This window comes from Alternaria viburni, assembly GCF_023758015.1.
Source record: "Alternaria viburni strain BMP 2772 chromosome Unknown scaffold_12, whole genome shotgun sequence".
Lineage (NCBI taxonomy): Eukaryota > Fungi > Ascomycota > Dothideomycetes > Pleosporales > Pleosporaceae > Alternaria > Alternaria viburni.
The window spans coordinates 342,102-359,989 of NW_026055781.1; the positions used below are offsets into that span (position 1 = coordinate 342,102).

The following is a 17,888-nucleotide window of genomic DNA, read 5'->3' on the forward strand; positions in this document are numbered from 1 at the left end:
TGTGATTTAGTGTGGATTTAGTGGAATGCGGCTGCTAAATGATAGTGCGTAGTTACATCCGTTCCTAAGAAGGGGGACAGGAGGCTGTGAGACTGGCAGTTTGGCGGCGATACTCAACAACCAGATAGCCCAAGCCCCGATTGATCGCTTACTAAAATGACAAAAAACCTCCAACGAAATAAGATACAATATAAGACCGAACAAGGAACGGGGCGGTCAGGAACCATACCGTACACAGTGTGGTACAATCAAGTACACACCGCGACGGGTTGGTGTTGCTGAAGAAGGGTAGAGACCTAGCGCAAAAGAGAAAAGGGTATAGAACCAGCTATCAGAAGAAGATAGGTCGCAGCAAAAGTCGGTCGAGAGACAACATGTGTGGTAAGCACATAGTGACAGTGCGTCTGAGCAACAAAGCCTTCAGGGGGTGGCCTCCTGACGAGTGCGCAGTCCGAAGTGCCCTTTACCCCTGAGTCTTGTTGTTGTTTTATGCGGAAGCAACCGAAGAGTTATCGAGATGTCGTGTAGGCACGGGTGTATTGCGGCTGGACCACGGTGCTCGTAGGAGGAGGAGCGGAGTTGAGTGCTTTCCAAGCGACTTCGGCGGCTTCTTCTCGGGACTGTTCGAGGTAGCGGTAGTCTCGCCAGAGGTGGGCTCGGTATTCGCGACCGTGTACGAAGACACTGCTGGACCAGGCTGTCCGTATACCTGATAGGAGAGTCAGTCAGAGTCGAGAATGGTGGGGCAACATGTAGAGCGGATGGCTGCATACCTCGTGGGTCGCTGTAATCTTGGAACTGAGGTTGGGCGATCTGGTTCGTGGCGCAGTAGTCTGGGAAGTTTAGCTGGGCCCTCACAGGGACAGTGGTCTGCGCACGCTGAAGCTTCTGAACGTAACTCTCTGGTGCCGCCATTGTGCGAGATGGGTTTGGGGGAAAGGATGAAAATGCGATGCTGTCGAGGGATTTGGTGTGGGGTAGTGACTCGTGAGTGGGGATCTGGAGGATCAACTGCGTGTGCGAAGGCTGGAAAGAACACTCGCTCTAGCATATCTCCTCGTCTGTTTATAGTCCGGCATAAACATTAGAGCCTCACTTTCGGTATCCTGTAAGGGCCGGCCAGCGCTTTTGCCACAAGGCCATCTCAAAAAGATTCAGCCTGCAGCCGCCGTACCACATATGTGCTTGGGAACAAAGCATGAAGCTGATACTATGCTGCGTTGGCAGGCCTATTTCCGCCATAATTGGCCGGCAGAAACATCATTCAGCGAGCAACTGCGGGGGTAGCGAGAAGAGAACGCGGCAAGGCAGAAACTCCAACCGCCAGAACCCGGTACAGACACTACGACGGATTGCTGCGTGTTTTCGGCACCACAAGTTTGGGATGTAGAGACCAATGAGCTGGTACGGATAAATTTTGGTGGTGAGTATGTCTACCTTGTTAAGCTTGGTTCAAGCGATGTGCTGGCAGCTGGAGGACGACGAGAGATGCTGCCATGCTAGTTTCTCAAGGCCCCGATGCAATGCCAGATGTGTCTCGCAGATTGGCCCATAGTTCCATCGGCGTTCGGCCCGCTTACGGTTAGATGAATAAAGGGCCGTGCCGATTCCGTACCGTATCTGTAGATGCCATCTCGAAGCGCGTCATCTTAGACAGCATGCTCCGCGTGCTGAAGCTGCAAAGGTCGCATACGCAGCAATGCAACGTTAAGCGAAAGAACGTGGGATTAGGGTAGCTCATGGCTCCAACTGGACCCACATGAGTGAGGTGAGGTGGCATATGCGATTGCCTAGAACGGCGTGTCAATATCAATGAATGTGTTCCTGGCGTGAACCGCTCAGCCCTAGGATCACCAGGTTCGTGCATCGAATGCAGCCCATATCACATCACACTTCTGCAGGCTGTCCGGTTCCTGGATGTTCGTGCTATGGCCATGGGTTTGGTGTACTCGCAAACCCTCCGACACGCTGAACGCTAGCCAACTCTTCAACACGGCACTTGTTCGGTATTCGCTTCTGCGCGCTTGAAGCGGAAGGCGCAGCTGAGTTGATCTACAACACGAGGCTCAAGGCGGGGTTAGCACACCCTCAATCTTCATCTGCTCTGCGCTGGCAGTCGTTGTGTTGTTCATGGAACGCTTCCGAACTGCTGGAAGTGGTGGCTGTTGATGACTGTCAGAGTGACGTGTCGTACAGATTATATTGCGCTAGCCCAATCGACGCCACAATGCACGTGCATACAGCAATGCAAACCTTGGAGAATCCTCGGGAGGCCCACAATACGCGCCTTACAAGGATATGCAAGTCGGACATGTAGCTGTCGACTCAGTTCCTCATGCGCGATTCCTGCAGAGACGTGGGACCGCACGACTTCTCCCGGCTTCTGCGCCGCACCACACCACGTGTAATACCACAACCGACGTCATCGGCTACGCATAGACGGACGCTAGACATTTGGATTTTGAGCTTAATCGCGTCTTCTCCATTCCTGCTTGATCGGTGAAGGCAGGTGTCACGTGCTGCTGCAGATAGGATGGATGAGGCGTCGACGCGGAAAATTTCTGCCAGCGGGACCCTGCCAGAGCGTCTCGACAAGCCAAGGCTGATGTGTTCATGCACCTTCCTGTCTCAGCGGGCAAGATCAAGTGTCGCATTGCCAGGCTCTCTTTGAGGTATGTGCCGATACCTGTCATTACATAGCTCGGGGATTTGCTGGCATCCGGTTACAGTGGGCTGCATGCGTGATCGAACAAGCACAGGTCTTGAGGGCACATCCGCCGAACCATACTCATGGCCCCTGGCATCTGGCATCTGACGTGGCTATACGCCTTTGAGGGAGCATCCAGGTGACATCCAAAGATTTCGCATTCGCTTTGCCAAACAAAGACAGACAAGCCTTGCAAGCACACGCATTGATCATGTAGAGAGTACACATGAGGTCTTGAACCACTGAATTGCCAAATGTATGTAAACGAGTAACCGGCCTCTCGTAATCCTGCAATGATCTTTATCCAATGTCGTCAGGGGCAGGACTTGAGCAGTCATGTCACCTATGAACGAACGAAGCCTTAGTCCAACTTGGATGCTCAATAACTGACAGTACTTACCCAGGCCATTAATCCATCGATGTCTAGCAGGTACACTGGCAGCAGATAGTCATGCCGCACCAGCTGCAAGGGCAACTAACGTCGCATCGAGCCTCCAGATGGGCGCGCTTGACCATATCGATGCTGTGGTCAGCGGGGTACTGGATGAGGTTCGAGACTGGAGCGGGACTGCGGTCGCGGAGCTCACTGGGAGCGGCGCTTCCGAAAGACAGGAGGGCGATGAGGGGGAGAGCGAGAGTGGTGAACTGCATGGTGTTGACGTATGTGTTTTGAGGAAGACGATGGGAAGTTGGTAATTTTATGAGTGAAGAAGGTAGAATCAGTGAGCTTGTTGACAGACTAGATGCCATCGCCTACTGCTTATATAGATGCTGAAGCTCATCAAAATCTACAAGGTCGTCGTACTGAGCGTGCTGCTCTTCTAAAACGGACCGCGATGCCGACGAAGTGTTCATCTGCTGACGCTGCATATAGACCTGTGGTCTTTCTGCATACACACGAAGAGGTTTCGGGTCGTCCGTGAGTCGATCTCAGACTGGAGTAGAGTAGCATTTCCCGAATAGAGATAGAGTTGCACACACGCTGCTGGTAGAGTCCACTGCCTACCCACCATCTCCATGCAACGCGTCAACCCCCTCTCTTTAGCTTGCTGTGGCTGCCTTTACGAGAAGCTCATCGCAGTAGAGCTTGCAGAAAGAGCACTTGGCCTTTCGCTCGTCGACACGGATCGTCGAATGAAGTCGTGGTCTCGGCCGTAAGCCAACACCGGATTTACGCAGCTAAGAGTATGGACATGCAAGTGAGCGTCAGACTTGAACCAACCAAGCTTTCCAAGCTTAGCTTATACGCGATTGCCTTCTCACAATGACTACTTGGACGCGTTGGATCTTAGTAGCGAAATGTGATACTGACTAGTGCTCGATATTGTTCTCCGCAGGAATACCATGCTAAGGCGTATATTAGTGTCCAACTAGCATTCATCTTATCGCCACTACTTTCCAGTCTTTCCTCTCTTCGTAACTCAGTAGGTAAATTATGTACCGAAAGATTCGCCCACGTATCCAGGTACAAGCCACGACCACACGCAACAAAGCCCAGCAGATGTCTAGCATCTCCAAGAAAGTGCAACTCTCGGAGCTAAAGATGTCAACAACTAAAAGCGGCGCCTGCGCCCTTCATTAACTATCACCACCTCGATTGAACCTAGCCAACGCCACGAGCAAAAGTTGATAACTGACACCCTCCCCCACCATCTCAACTTTACTGTTTCAAGCAGTAGTACGACGCTTCACACCCGTGGTCAGCATCAATATAGCCTAAAATCCGAGCAAAGCAGAAGGTACGGGCCGCTCGCAAGCTGGGGTTGGCGGGTACAACCGCTCGTGACCATTGCTGATGGCATCTGGTGGCATGTCTACCATATCCCAGGAAGAAGGTTATGCTGATTAGGAAGGTTGCTGTACAGAGGTGCGTTAGCTTACGGCGGGTTGCGGAGATAGAAGCCGTCAGGTGTGTGTCAGCTTACACCCGACCACCACTAGTATACGTGCGCAGTAGGCGTTTTGACATGATTAGAGTTATGATGTATTGGTGAAGCGCGGGAGCCAAAAAGCTGAAGAGGGGTCTAGTTGCGAGATTGTGGTAGCGAAAAGGCGCACAGCGCATCAGAACAACTGGATTAACACTTTTGAACTTTGAGACTGGATAACGGAGATTGGAGTTGGGAAGTCAACGGAAAAGACAGTGATGGCTTACGCTCGTCTATCGGACGATGTCTCCGTTGAGAGTCCATACGAGGAAACAGCGTTGTCTCAGTTACCGCCGCACACTCTCGCTCAGTATTTCTCGTACAAGAACCTCTTCGGTGCTTCCCTCGTTCTCTGGATAGTGACACTCGGTAGCCTGGCTTGGTTTATGGGGCAGAGGCACTCGATCTACGGTAACCATGTGGTGAACTTGTTGCCATTCCTGCCAGGTATGTGTCGCAGCAAACAAATGCTTGATGAGAAGCTATTCTGACAAAGGTATCCAGTGCCATCCCGCATTGTTACTTTTGATGTGGATCCAAAGTTCCACTATACGGCCAAAGATGCGGGAGAGCCCGCATGGGCGGCTCTCATGCCCAGTATTATTACCCCGGTGTGAGATCCGACAGCAAGGACTGACTGGTATCCCACAGTTGACGATGGCATCATCTCTGTAGCTGATCCGTCGAGGTACCAGCTACCGTCGAGCTACAAGAATCGAAACGTCTCTGGCTCGGAAGTCTATTCAATGTCGATGTTCCATCAGCTACATTGCCTGGTCAGTCTTGCGCAGCTACTGCCACGACTGTTAGCTGACGATCGTAGGACTCCGTTCGAGTGCGACTCGGCATACTGGAAGGTTTTATGAATGAGACTGCTACTGGAATACGTAAGAGGACGACCTTCTCGCCAGAGTCGCATGTGAACCATTGCTTCGACTACCTTCGCCAGGTGAGACTATCTGCATCATCATGTTCCAGGGAGGGATGCGATTGCTAACACTGCTCCTCAAGGCTATCATGTGCGCAGGAGATTTGTCTTTGGAGCACTCTGTTGTTCCCGATGAATTTGGATTCAACGGCTGGGGTACATCTCATCAGTGTGCAGATTGGGATGCTGTATGGGATATTGCGGTGCAACACCGGTACGATCAGAGCATCGAGGAGCTGGCCAAATTGAGGTAAACAGATCAAATACATGCTTCACCGTAGATTTACAGTAGTAAACAAGATATCGCCAGTCTGCGTCATCTCCGGTAGATTGGGGCGGAAAGAGTGGTTTGAAATTGCCTCAATCTGCACCTTCTCCTTTTCATGTGGGGCCCAATTTACCTTTGCGTACGCAATGTAAACCAGCGCGAGGCTCATATTTGCCAATGATATAGCTCTTCGGAAGTATTTCGAGCATTCAAGGATTCTCGACCTTTTGGTCCAGCCGGCGTTGCAGGGAGCGGACATGAGCAGTGGACGCGGCCCAGGTGGTGCACGTAGGTAATCCAATTAAGCAGAACCATCAGTTTGCGCAATCGTGCTTAGCAAACTCTCTTGCGAAACGTACCGGCGTTGGCACCTCGATAGAGATCTTGGTGAAGTGGTCCCAGAGTCACCGTTGCGTTCGGAACGGGGCGGCTACCTGGGTGCTACGCAACGGCGGCGCCGCAACCTCGCAACTCGACGCACTTTCAATTGCTGCCTAGGTGGTAATGACGCCAACAGATTTCGCCCACGAGGTAGAGAATTCTCATCGACACATTGTCGGCCAGTGTCAAACGGCGACGAATGAGAAGAGTGAGAAGTGATGAGGCGAAACCCGCAGAGCCGCGATCTGAGATGGGTGTGGCTGGGGCGCAGCCAAAAATAGCGCTCCAGCCTGCTTCCATGCCACGCGGACCCGCCGAATTGCGCAACACCCAGCCTTTTGACAGCTAACGCCCTCTCCGTCGGCTGGGTGACCCTGCGTCCAGGCTCGTGCTACTGGCTCATCGCCCGTTACGATGGATCCAAGGGGCTTTGTAAGGCTGGGTGACGGAGGGCTGGGATGTGGATTTGTTTGCGGCCGGTGTACGTAGGCTTGTGGAGATGGCTAGAAGGCGCTGGCAGCTGGTGTAATTGTGGACAGAGGCGTGGATGATTTAAACACGGCTGTGGTACGCTCTACCAAACTATCATCCAACAACTGTCTCATCCAGTCTACTATCAAAGTCTATCATCGCTATCCAACCTTTCAGTTCATACCCATTACAACAGCAACCCTTCACACAACCATAATCAAGATGCAGTTCTCCATCATCTCCATTGTCGCTGCACTCGCCGCCACCACCACTGCCACATACGTTCCCATGAACGGAACTGCCACAGCTTCCGCTTACTACCCTACCGGCACCGGCGCTGCTCAACCTACTGGAGCCAGCCCAACCTCAACTCTCCCCTTCACTGGTGGAGCCTCAAACCTCGGCGGCTCAGCCCTTGGACTCATCGTCGCTGGCGGTGTTGCTCTTGTAAGTACCATACACCTTTAAACCTATGCTAGAACAACATGCTAACGATATCCCAGATGCTATAGATGTTCACAGCACGCTTGCTCGACTTTACTCCTTCTTTCAACCACCCTTAATCGATTCGGGTTCAACATTGGCGCATATGGGAACGGCGTTACTACGGCACCAAGGGTCTCGGGACGAGATCGTTAGCATTTTCGGCGCAACATACAATCGGCATACACGGATGCGGTCAGATGTATAGACTAGACTCGTGTATAGCAATGGTCGAGGCCTGGAAATGGTCGACGGCTAACAGTCTACGAAGAGACGAGGCAGATACACTGATGAGATAGCCATCTGCACTATCTACAGATGATAACACAAACAAATAATGAAAAAGTATACATTACTTTCAGATCCTGCGGAGGACAGTATTTTTGTATTCTTATGCGTTGTGTCAAAGACTTCCACAAGATGTAATGTTGCGCGGTGAAAGGTGTAAGTAGAGTGGGGCTCTTAAACTTCCCCTTCGGGATGGCGTGAATGACGCGCGACGCGACTTCCGCGATCTGCAACTTTGGAACTTTACAAGCACACGCACGTCTCCAACACAGCTACCTCACCACCACAATGGCCGAATCAAATGATGTGCTGCTCAAAGGCGAGCCTTTGTACGTTGCCTGTCTTCCCCTTGAAGCCCAATACTGACCGCAACAGTGAGGATGCGCCGCCCGCACCGTCTCGAAACCATTCGGCGTACAACCCACTACACGACTTCGTACTACCACCGGGCACCGAGCGCCACTATTCGCAACAATTCGCCGATATGTACTTTTTGCGGTTAATGCAATTGAAGAAGACGGTTAAACAAAGAGCTGAGGATGCGTGGAACGACTTCGAGGTATGCAATAACAAGCTGTAGGAGCGGGTATACCACACTTCACGGTATAAAGGAATGCTAACATCACAAAAGCTAGGCGGGCAAAAAGCGACCTTCGTCGAGCGAGTGCTGGATGTGAGGCAAGGCGAGCTTTGTTGGGTGGTAGGGACAGTATACATGGAGATGGCCGAGAAGCCCAACGTGTTGAACGATATTGAGAAAGATGTACGGTCCCTTTCGCGAACACACAAAACATCATCCCTGACACTCGATAGCACTGGATAGCGGACCCCCCTCATCGCGAAACCTACGTATCCTCTTCCGGCGCCGACGAGATGATGCTAGAAGACGAGTCCGGTCGTCTCAGAGTTACAGGCGAGCCTCTTCACCAACATTTTGTAACTGGATGCATATTAGCAGCACTGGGTACTGAGGAAGCAGACGGCACATTCATGGTTATTGCAACCCAGTGCGCAGATCTACCGAGACAACCACCGCGATGGGAGCGTGACGACGTTGCGCTGTCAAAGCAAAAGCAGAAGGCGCCAAAACGGGAAAGGGCTGGAAAGATAGCCCTGGTCTCAGGTCTGGAATTGACTGGCGCAGACGACGATGAGGTCTCGCTGGATCTACTGGTGGAATACCTGACTGGTGAAGCTGCAGATCCAGCTACGCAGGCCGAGGCCGCAAAGATAACACGACTCGTCATAGCAGGTGGTTCACTCGCAAAAGGTTCCCCAATCCTCTCACGAGAAGACTTTGCCGCGAAGAAGAGCGCAGCAAGACACTACGGATACGATGCCTCATCCTACAACGCAGCACCTACCACGCGCCTCGATGAATTCCTCTGCGAAATCCTTCCCTCGCTCCCAATCACCATGCTCCCAGGAGCCTCAGATCCTTCCAACGTCGCCCTACCGCAACAACCTCTGCACCCCGCACTCTTTCCCAAGACACGCCTCTACGCCGAACCCCCAATAGAGACGAATACAACCCTCAACGGCTTCGACGCAGTCACAAACCCTTGGTTAGGCGACATCGACGGATACCGCGTATTAGGCACGGGAGGCCAAACAGTCCTAGACCTGCTCAAATACGTTAAGCGCGTAAAATCGACAGAGGCTATGGAGATGATGCTGCGCTGGCGCTGCGTAGCCCCTACCGCCCCGGATACACTATGGTGCTACCCGTTCCAAGACGAGGATCCTTTGATGCTGAAAGAGTGCCCGCACATGTACTTTGCCGGATGCCAGAAAAAGTTTGAGAAGAGAGTCATTGAGGGTCCCGCTGGAGAAAAGGTATTGCTTGTTAGCGTACCCAAGTTCAGGACCTCAGGCAAGATTGTGCTGGTCGATATGGAGAGCTGGGATGTGGAAGTCGTTAGACTGGGCGTCAAGGGGGATAAGAGGACGAAGCAGCAGATCAAGACGAACGGAGATGATGCGATGGAAGAGTAGGGTGGACGGCCGTACAATTGATACCCGATTTGCTGGAGACCATCGTTGAAGATAGTGACGCGACGCGACATTTCGTATACAACGACGATTAACCATCGCGATGATAGGTATCTACACAACATCGTGCATCCGACGTACACCTAAGAAACCCATCATGTCCAATACCATGTCCGTCATGTACCGGAAATAACTCCCACGTCAACTACCAAGCACCCTAATCCGCATCAAGAAAGACGCGGGAAGTGGATCCATGCATCATAAAACCTTGGACGATGTCATCATGCAAAAGCTTAGCTCATGTTATCAGCCGGATTGTACGAGTTATCTCACCCAAAACGCACTACTCGTACGATTGATCAACCACATTCGAAACAGGGGGTGATTCCATTGATGGAATGTCGTGATGTCAACGGTTTGCATAGGCTTTGTTGATGTAACGTGTACGTACGCTGCGGCTGTGGGTTGGATAGTTGGAAGTGTGTGGGTGGAGTAGAGTGGGTAGTTAAGTGGATGCGATGAGGTATGTTGTACATACCATACGCGAAGATACACGAGATGAATGAAAATTGCGACGTGGAAAATGCGATACTGGTATTTTGCGCGAAGAAAGTGGTATCTAATGTATCAACACGGCCCAATTCCAATGTGAACCCGCGAACGCCATCGCCAATGTAGCAGAACTCCTGTGTCGGTTTGCATCCTAGTGATATATGTGTATTGTACATGATAAGAAAAAGGGAATCTAAGCCGTCTAAGCCTTGAAGTTGGCCGTGGTCCACTCTTCGTACTCTTTCTTGAGTTCATGTTGGACCCAGGGGATGGTGATGGCGGTCCAGATACCGGCCCAGAGGAAGGGGAGAACCCAGCCGACCTGAACGGTGTTAGTATTGAAGAGGCCATGCGGAGAAGGGAATTACGTACAACGTAGGCAGCGTCTCGCTGGATGGTGAAGATGATAGCTGTGCAAACTACGGCTGTGACGATGGCACCGATGGCCCAGAAGAGTGTCAAGCGGTGAAGCATCGTGCGGAAGCCCTTGCTAGCCTGGTAACGGAGGTTCAATCGCTGGCGGAACTCGGTACCACCGGATCCGTCAACAGCGCAGATGTCTTCAATGTACGCGTAGATACCCGGACGGAGAGGCGCGCCCTGGGGTAGCGAGGAGATACGGCACGGAGCAGGTACTTTCATGATGCGCAGAATGTCCACAAGGAGGAGTTCGCAACCGATGGCAAACATCATGGTCGGGGCTGGCATGGCGAGGACACGGATGGGCGGGTCATGAGGACATGTGCCACTGCGAGCTGTTAGCTGGGCACACTCGAGATGGAAAGAGGACGTACGCAATGAGTTCAATCATGACAAAGAACCAACCAACCGACAAGTTCCAGTGGAACCAGTCGAGGTACCATCTCTGCGCACCAATGACCCTACAACTGGAGCCCTTCTTCCACAGCCTGTGGAAGCGGATGAAGTACTCGACAATCGACACGGTTCCGAGCAAGGCGGTGCTGATACTGAAGACAGCATTGGCGGACAATTGGTCGCGCGTCAGGCCATACCACATGCCAAAGTAGAGGCCGATGGGCATGAAGACGCAGTCGAGGATGATGAGGGTCCAGAACCAGAAGATGGACTTCTTGCGCGTGCGCAGCGTGTAGTTGAGCGGCGGCGGGCGGGTGAAGTCCGGGTCTTCGTACGTGACCTGCGTGTGGGGAAACTGGGCGTGGGGATTGGGCGACGGGGCGCGGCTTGGTTGTGCGCTTGGGGTGAGGTTGGCGTCGTTGCTGGCGGCCGTCGTGCTGCGCGGCTCTCGCTCATCGTCGCTCACGCCGTCGACCTGTACGCCGGGTACGGGCAGCGTGTCGGCCTGGCCGGCCGTCGTCGGTCGTGATGCATCGGCGGCAGGCGTCACGGGCCTCAAGGGCTCTGTTGATGATTGCTCGGTGGCCATTGTGTGGCAGCGGTGGCACGATGGAGTGCCCAGGAGAAAAGTGCGGATGCGGCGGAGACAAGAGAAGTCGGTCGCGTCTTGTCCGGATGCCAACGGGTGAGCGTGTGTCTTGTACGCGTCGGCGTAGCTTGGGGGGAGGGAAAGGGTGGTATCGTGTCAGCAGCGTGCAGCCCGTAGCCTGCAAATATGAACCACCCATTTGTTGCTTTCGTTTCACCCTATGATGTCACTAGCTTCCAAGGTTCGGGAAAGCGCGAACAGAGTGCCTTCCGTTCTTGGCGCTGGCTTGGGACCCTCGGCGCTGACGCCACTGGGCATACCGGAATTCGTGTTCACCCGACGGCTGCACTGCATTGTGCTTTAACAATTCGATAGCAAGCCACATGGGATAGTTATCTACGTCGAGTGTTATTCATAGCATCACAGCTTGTGTGCAGGTGGCATACGGCACAAACCTTGTTATCCCCTGGTGACCTCGGGACGCTTCACACGCAGCCGATTCACGCGACTAGTTCACATCCGTCCCTCTGACCTCACCACCAAGCCCATCCTCCAATACCGCCCAGCCTGTGGATATGTGAACCGACATTACTGATGGGCATCTTACGCGGCCTGTTCCTGTCTTCTTTTGTGCTCTGCGCATCCTTCGTCGCCCGCGGTAGAGGCGATGCGACGCAGCAGCCCCTACTCCGCGGCAATGACACCACGCTGATCTCGCAGGCCCTCTTCTGGGAACTCGAAGAACTCGCGCGCATTGTCGACATATCCTACTGTGTAGGCACGGCGGGCCTGGGCATCCAGAAGCCGTTCAAATGCGCCAGCCGCTGTGGAGACCGCGACTTTGAGACGTTCGAGTTGGTCACGGTACGTCGCTGCATCCAGCAATGTGTCGCATGAGGTGCTGATATACACAGGCGTGGAATACTGGTCCTTTCCTGTCTGACTCCTGCGGTTATATCGCGCTCTCGCATTCTCGTACCAACCCGCGCCTGATCCTCGCCTTTCGAGGTACCTACTCTGTCGCCAACACCATCGCGGACCTCTCCACCATTCCACAAGAATACGTGCCATACCCTGGCGACGATGACGACGATACTTCAGACTTCATCGCGCCTGTGCTAGACGTAGATGACGATGCGCCACCCGCGGAGCCGCCAAAGTGCGATAACTGTACTGTCCACACGGGCTTCTATTCCTCCTGGCTCAACACACGCAAGGTGGTCCTGCCACATGTGTCCAAGGCTATGGAGAAGTATCCCGACTACAAGCTGGTCTTGGTGGGACACTCTTTGGGCGGTGCTATAGCAACTCTCGCCGGGCTAGACTTCAAGGCTCGTGGATGGGAACCCCATGTGACCACCTTCGGCGAACCACGACTAGGCAACAAGCACTTCAACAAGTACGTAGATGAGCGCTTTGGCATCACCACGGACCACGACCATAACAAACTCCACCGTGTCACTCATGTTGGCGACCCGGTACCTTTGCTGCCGCTATCGGAATGGGGCTTCAGCATGCACAGCGAAGAGATATTCATATCCGAGTCAAGCCTACCCTTCTCGGTAGCCGACATCCACTATTGCGAGGGCGACGAGGATACGCACTGCATTGCCGGGAGCGATGAGGATAAGCCTGCCTGGGGCGTGCCCACCCGCTTCAAGTTCTGGCAGCTGTTCTTTGCCCATCGCGATTACTTCTGGCGACTAGGCTTGTGTCTGCCAGGCGGTAATCCGCGAGACTGGTACGATAAGTACCCCAGACACAGCACAGATGACGGTGACGACGATACACCAGAGATCATGGAGTTGTAGTGAATAGTATAGCGTTTGCCTGTAATATTTTGAATCGTAATCCGTACCCAAGACCCATGTACATGCTTTTGAATTGAGACGTTTGACAACGCCGACCCTATCCTTACGCCGTGCCTGCAGACCATAGTGCGCGAAAAGAGAATGGCCTTTTAGTGGGTGCCGTTCTGGCCGAGTAGAGTCCTCCTCTTCGAAACCGATTCAGCAAGCTCGGCGAGCACCGTCTCGGTGGTTTCCCAGTCGATACACGCGTCGGTGATGGACATGCCGTACTCGAGGCCAGCCTTGCCTTCCTTGGGCACTTTCTGAGTACCAGCCTTGATGTTGCTCTCAATCATGACACCCATGATAGCGGTCTCACCCGCCTCGATCTGCTCAGCAATCGCATGCGCAACCTTGGGCTGGTTCATGTGGTTCTTCTCCGAGTTGCCGTGGCTGCAGTCAATCATCAGGCGCGAGTTCATGCCCTTGGACTCTAGCTTCTCGCGCGCCTCCTTGACGCTCTTCGCATCGTAGTTTGTACCCTTCTTTCCGCCGCGCATGATGATGAAGCAGTCGTCATTGCCAATGGTGCCGACAATGGCGACAACACCGGGCTTGGTGACGGAGAGGAAGTGGTGGGGGTGCTTCGCGGAGCCGATAGCGTCAATAGCGACATCGAGCGTACCGTCTGTGCCGTTCTTGAAACCCACTGGGAAGGACAAGCCCGACGCAAGCTCACGGTGAAGTTGCGACTCTGTGGTCCTGGCGCCAATTGCGCCTACGCTGAACATATCGGCCAAGAACTGGGGAGAAATGGTATCCAGCATCTCGCTGGCCAGGGGCATGCCCTTCTCTGTCAGATCAACGAAGAGCTGTCTTGAGATGCGCAGGCCCTTGTTGATCTTGAAGCTGTTGTCGATATCCGGGTCGTTGATGAGACCTTTCCAGCCTACCGTCGTACGTGGCTTCTCCAAGTAGGAGCGCATGACGATGAGGAGATCATCCTGGTACTTCTCCTTGAGCTTCATCAACCGGTCGCAGTATTCGAGGGCGGCGGGGGGATCGTGGATGGAGCACGGGCCGATGACGACGAGCAACCGCTTCTGTGCATCTTTGCCCTGGACAATCTCGACGGCTTCGTCGCGCGCCTTAAGGACCGTGTCTCTTGACTTGGCTGTCTGGGGGATTTCGCTCTGGAGGAGGTCGGGCGGCGTGAGGGGGTTGTAGCCCTTGATGCGCCAGTCTTCCGAGTTGTGTGGGTCGCCCACGGCTGGGTTCTGGATGTGGAACTGCAACGACGTGTTAGAGCGACTGGGGGCGGTGGTGATGGTGGTGTACGTACAGACATGTCTCTAGAGATGACGTAGGATCTGCTAGACAATTGTCGGGTATACGGAAGAGGGAAGAGGGAAGAGTGGGAGCGCTGAACAGGACGGCGAGAGTGGTTTTATCTGCTCTTCTTCTCCTTGCAGACGATACCGGACCCTATGAGTCGAATGTTTTCTGGTATGACGGCAGTCGGCGGGATCCTCATTGGTGCATTCGCGCCGATTTTCAGGTGGCGCGGGGTCGCGCCTCAATCATCATCGCCGGTCCAGGCACGCCCGCACACCGAGCGTGTAAAAAGGGCCGTTCGGGCCTTACTTTGGTAAATTTACGGCTACGTGCAGTGAAATACAAATCACTGGACTGGTTCCCACTGTCACATCTCCCCACATGTTCAATAGCAAAGGTAGATGCCTCTTCCGCGAATGTAATGACCGCGGGGCTCGTTGAAGCTTCCGTTAAGACGGACATTACTTTTACTTTCTCACGAGATCTAGCGATAGATCCATGGATACTAGCAGACATTTGGCTATCTCCAAGCCTCTCTAGATTTGCTTCGACAGCCAAACAGAGCTTGTACGAGCTGCCGACTAGACTTTGACAAGTGTGCCGTCATCGCTACCCACCACATCTACGTCACAGCCATGCCATACCGAAAGAGCCGTTGCGCGCCAGCATATAGCTACTTCACCCATACACAAAATCGCAACTTCCGCCCTGCAACAATAGATCACTACTAAAAGTATCCAAACTTTCCGAACTATAATCATCATGGGCGCGCTCGACTACACCACCCTTCAATCCATCCCTATCAGCTACGCGACATGCTCGCTCGGATCGCCGTCGAACCCTCCGCCACTCCTCGAGCGCCTACACGCCATATCCGCCGCAGGTTTCAGTGCAGTCGAGCTTTCCTTCCCAGACATCCTCTCCTACGGTCAGACACTCCTCGGCCATGAAGTCGAACCATCCAACTACGACGAACTATGCAAGGTAGCCGCCGAGATCAAGAGAGAATGCGACAAGCGAAACCTCGGAATCATGATGTTACAGCCCTTTGCCAACTACGAAGGCTGGCCCGAAGGTTCCGACGGCCGCAAAGACGCCCTGGAGCGCGCTCGCGGCTGGATCCGCATCATGCAGGCCTGTGGGACGGATATGCTACAAGTTGGATCGACAGACTCACCGCTCGAGAAACTGGACAGGAGCAAGATGGTGTCCGATCTTCAGGTGCTATGCGATATGCTTAAGGAACACAACTTCAGACTGGCTTATGAAAACTGGTGTTGGTCGACGCATGCTCCTGATTGGAAAGACGTCTGGAACATTGTGCAACAGGTAGACCGTCCTAATATCGGTCTTTGTCTGGATACTTTCCAGACTGCAGGTGGAGAGTGGGGCGATCCTAGAACGGCATCTGGTCTGCGAGAGGATGTGTCGAAGGAGGAGTTGGAGAAACGGTTTCAGAAGAGCTTGGAGGAGCTGAGTGCTACTATTCCCAAGGACAAGATCTACCTGTTGCAAATCAGCGATGCGTACAAGGTTCCTCAGCCGTTCAATGCTGAGCGTGACGATGCCGGCTTGTTACCTCGTGGACGGTGGAGTCACGATTTTAGACCTCTTCCTTACAACGGAGGATATCTACCGGTTGTTGATGTTGCGAAGGCAGTGCTCAAGACAGGCTTCAGGGGCTGGTTCAGTTACGAGGTCTTTGACGGAGGCGCAGATGGTAAGGCCACGGATGTAGACATCGTAGCTTATGCCCACGCTGCGAAGAATGTACAAGATAGGATGATGCAGGAGTGCGCTGGGCGCGAGGTCTCAGAAGAGATGGCGACAAGATAGGTAATTACTGAAGCGGTCACTGCGACGATGCCACATTTGTTGTCTGCTACGAAGTGACTAGTATGGAAAAGAAACAATCTCCTCTTGCAACAGTAAAGTAAGACAGCGAAAGTACTACTGCATTAAGGGCTGATAGGAATGGGAGGAATGTGCCAAATATACGCAGCCTCACACGTATCTGATGGCCGCATCTCTTCAATAACCTAACCAAGAACATTCTCTACTGAAGTTTCCCATCGACAAAGCCATCGAGCCCTCAACACAAGATCTAGTTTCTAGGATGAAAATAGCGGCACCGCGCATCTTCGACTTCACTCTCTAACTCGCCTTGCTCGTCATCGTTATCAACGTTGTCTTCGTTTTACCACAATAGATGTGCGGATAAGGATACGGGCAGCGCGTATCCGGCTTGATCACGCTCGTGATGACAGTAGGGCCCGGATCTGGTATCGACGTAGATGCTGGATTTTTGGAGGTAGAGGCCGGCTTTATTGATGTAGAGACTAGCTTTTTGGACGTAGATGCTGCCTTTGTTGTGGAGGCTGACTGTTCCATAGTTATAGTGACTATCTTTGTTGATGTAGATGTTGGCTTTAGAGATGTCGGGTTCATGGGCAAGGGCAGTGGTTTCCATTTGAGTGATGTCCATGTCGAGAGAAGTATCAATGTGCTGTGGAAGTCCGGTGGTATGCCTTCGGGGCTTGGTGGTATGCCCTGGGGCGTATACGGTGGTGCGAGAGCCACAGAGTCGGATGTAGAGGGTGCCGCGCTCATTGTTGTGCTGACAACGAGGTTCACATTGGTTGAGCTAGTTGATGTTGCGACAGAAGTGGAAGGAGTCGGCGACTGGTATGCGCTTCCTGAGATTACAACCAATACCGTGGAGGTAAGCGTTACTGGGGAAGGAGCCGATTTGGGTGCACCAGGGCCATCTACCACCCATGATGAGGTGAGCGTACTTCCAGTGTTGAGGGACGGATCTTTTGTGACGGTAGAAGGACATGAAACCGTCGTTGACACAGCTGGAGTTGCTTGACTAATATCAGAAGTCAATGTAGAATCCGCCGTTGAAGGCATGTGGTCCACGTATGTTTCCAGAAACCCGATCAGTGATGCGACTTCACTATCTTCCGGATTCCCAAAGAAGAGAGGAGCCGGGACAATGGCGCCGTGTATTGCTGGGAAAAGAACGGCGAGGATAGCGATGCGCATTTTGGTTCGTGCTGGTGAGCAAACTTGGTGAACGGAGGTGATTACATATAGTCGTCTATCGGGTATACCAACGAGGCCATTTTTCTGAGAAGCGTCATGTGTGGGTAGTGCCACTGCAGCGATCTCGTGTTCGAGACACACAGTTCCTTTGTTTCTGTTCGAAGGGCTGTAGGTAGTGGTCTACGCAGCTGCATAATGTAAAACATATGTCAAAGAGACTGTCTTTGTATAATCCTCCTGACGTACCCGAAGATTTGATTCGATGTCTTGCATACGACTGACTGCCTTTCTATGATAGGAAGGATACGAGAG

The 17,888-nt window shown here is 53.0% G+C and overlaps 7 protein-coding genes across 7 annotated transcripts; 4 read left to right on the forward strand and 3 right to left on the reverse strand.

The window, feature by feature from the left end:
- Positions 1-509: 509 nt before the first annotated feature.
- J4E79_006142 (uncharacterized protein) lies at positions 510-915 on the reverse strand (the record flags this gene model as incomplete). Its single annotated transcript, XM_049355014.1, has 3 exons — positions 510-709; positions 774-833; positions 879-915. The coding sequence occupies 3 exons, from the start codon at positions 913-915 to the stop codon at positions 510-512; spliced, it is 297 nt and encodes a 98-aa protein (XP_049210410.1).
- Positions 916-6,905: 5,990 nt separating this feature from the next.
- Positions 6,906-7,195, forward strand: J4E79_006143 (uncharacterized protein; the record flags this gene model as incomplete). The annotated part of the gene is made up of 2 exons (XM_049355015.1): positions 6,906-7,130; positions 7,187-7,195. The coding sequence occupies 2 exons, from the start codon at positions 6,906-6,908 to the stop codon at positions 7,193-7,195; spliced, it is 234 nt and encodes a 77-aa protein (XP_049210411.1).
- Positions 7,196-7,742: 547 nt separating this feature from the next.
- On the forward strand, positions 7,743-9,449 carry J4E79_006144 (uncharacterized protein; the record flags this gene model as incomplete). Its single annotated transcript, XM_049355016.1, has 4 exons — positions 7,743-7,783; positions 7,830-8,013; positions 8,086-8,217; positions 8,268-9,449. The coding sequence occupies 4 exons, from the start codon at positions 7,743-7,745 to the stop codon at positions 9,447-9,449; spliced, it is 1,539 nt and encodes a 512-aa protein (XP_049210412.1).
- A 751-nt stretch (positions 9,450-10,200) lies between these two features.
- On the reverse strand, positions 10,201-11,403 carry J4E79_006145 (uncharacterized protein; the record flags this gene model as incomplete). The annotated part of the gene is made up of 3 exons (XM_049355017.1): positions 10,201-10,320; positions 10,371-10,746; positions 10,793-11,403. 3 exons carry the CDS (start codon positions 11,401-11,403, stop codon positions 10,201-10,203), a joined length of 1,107 nt encoding a protein of 368 aa, XP_049210413.1.
- A 594-nt stretch (positions 11,404-11,997) lies between these two features.
- Positions 11,998-13,214, forward strand: J4E79_006146 (uncharacterized protein; the record flags this gene model as incomplete). Its single annotated transcript, XM_049355018.1, has 2 exons — positions 11,998-12,267; positions 12,318-13,214. The coding sequence occupies 2 exons, from the start codon at positions 11,998-12,000 to the stop codon at positions 13,212-13,214; spliced, it is 1,167 nt and encodes a 388-aa protein (XP_049210414.1).
- Positions 13,215-13,363: 149 nt separating this feature from the next.
- Positions 13,364-14,541, reverse strand: AMT16_2 (Phospho-2-dehydro-3-deoxyheptonate aldolase amt16; the record flags this gene model as incomplete). The annotated part of the gene is made up of 2 exons (XM_049355019.1): positions 13,364-14,482; positions 14,536-14,541. 2 exons carry the CDS (start codon positions 14,539-14,541, stop codon positions 13,364-13,366), a joined length of 1,125 nt encoding a protein of 374 aa, XP_049210415.1.
- A 749-nt stretch (positions 14,542-15,290) lies between these two features.
- Positions 15,291-16,364, forward strand: J4E79_006148 (uncharacterized protein; the record flags this gene model as incomplete). The annotated part of the gene is made up of 1 exon (XM_049355020.1): positions 15,291-16,364. One exon carries the CDS (start codon positions 15,291-15,293, stop codon positions 16,362-16,364), a length of 1,074 nt encoding a protein of 357 aa, XP_049210416.1.
- Positions 16,365-17,888: the final 1,524 nt, after the last annotated feature.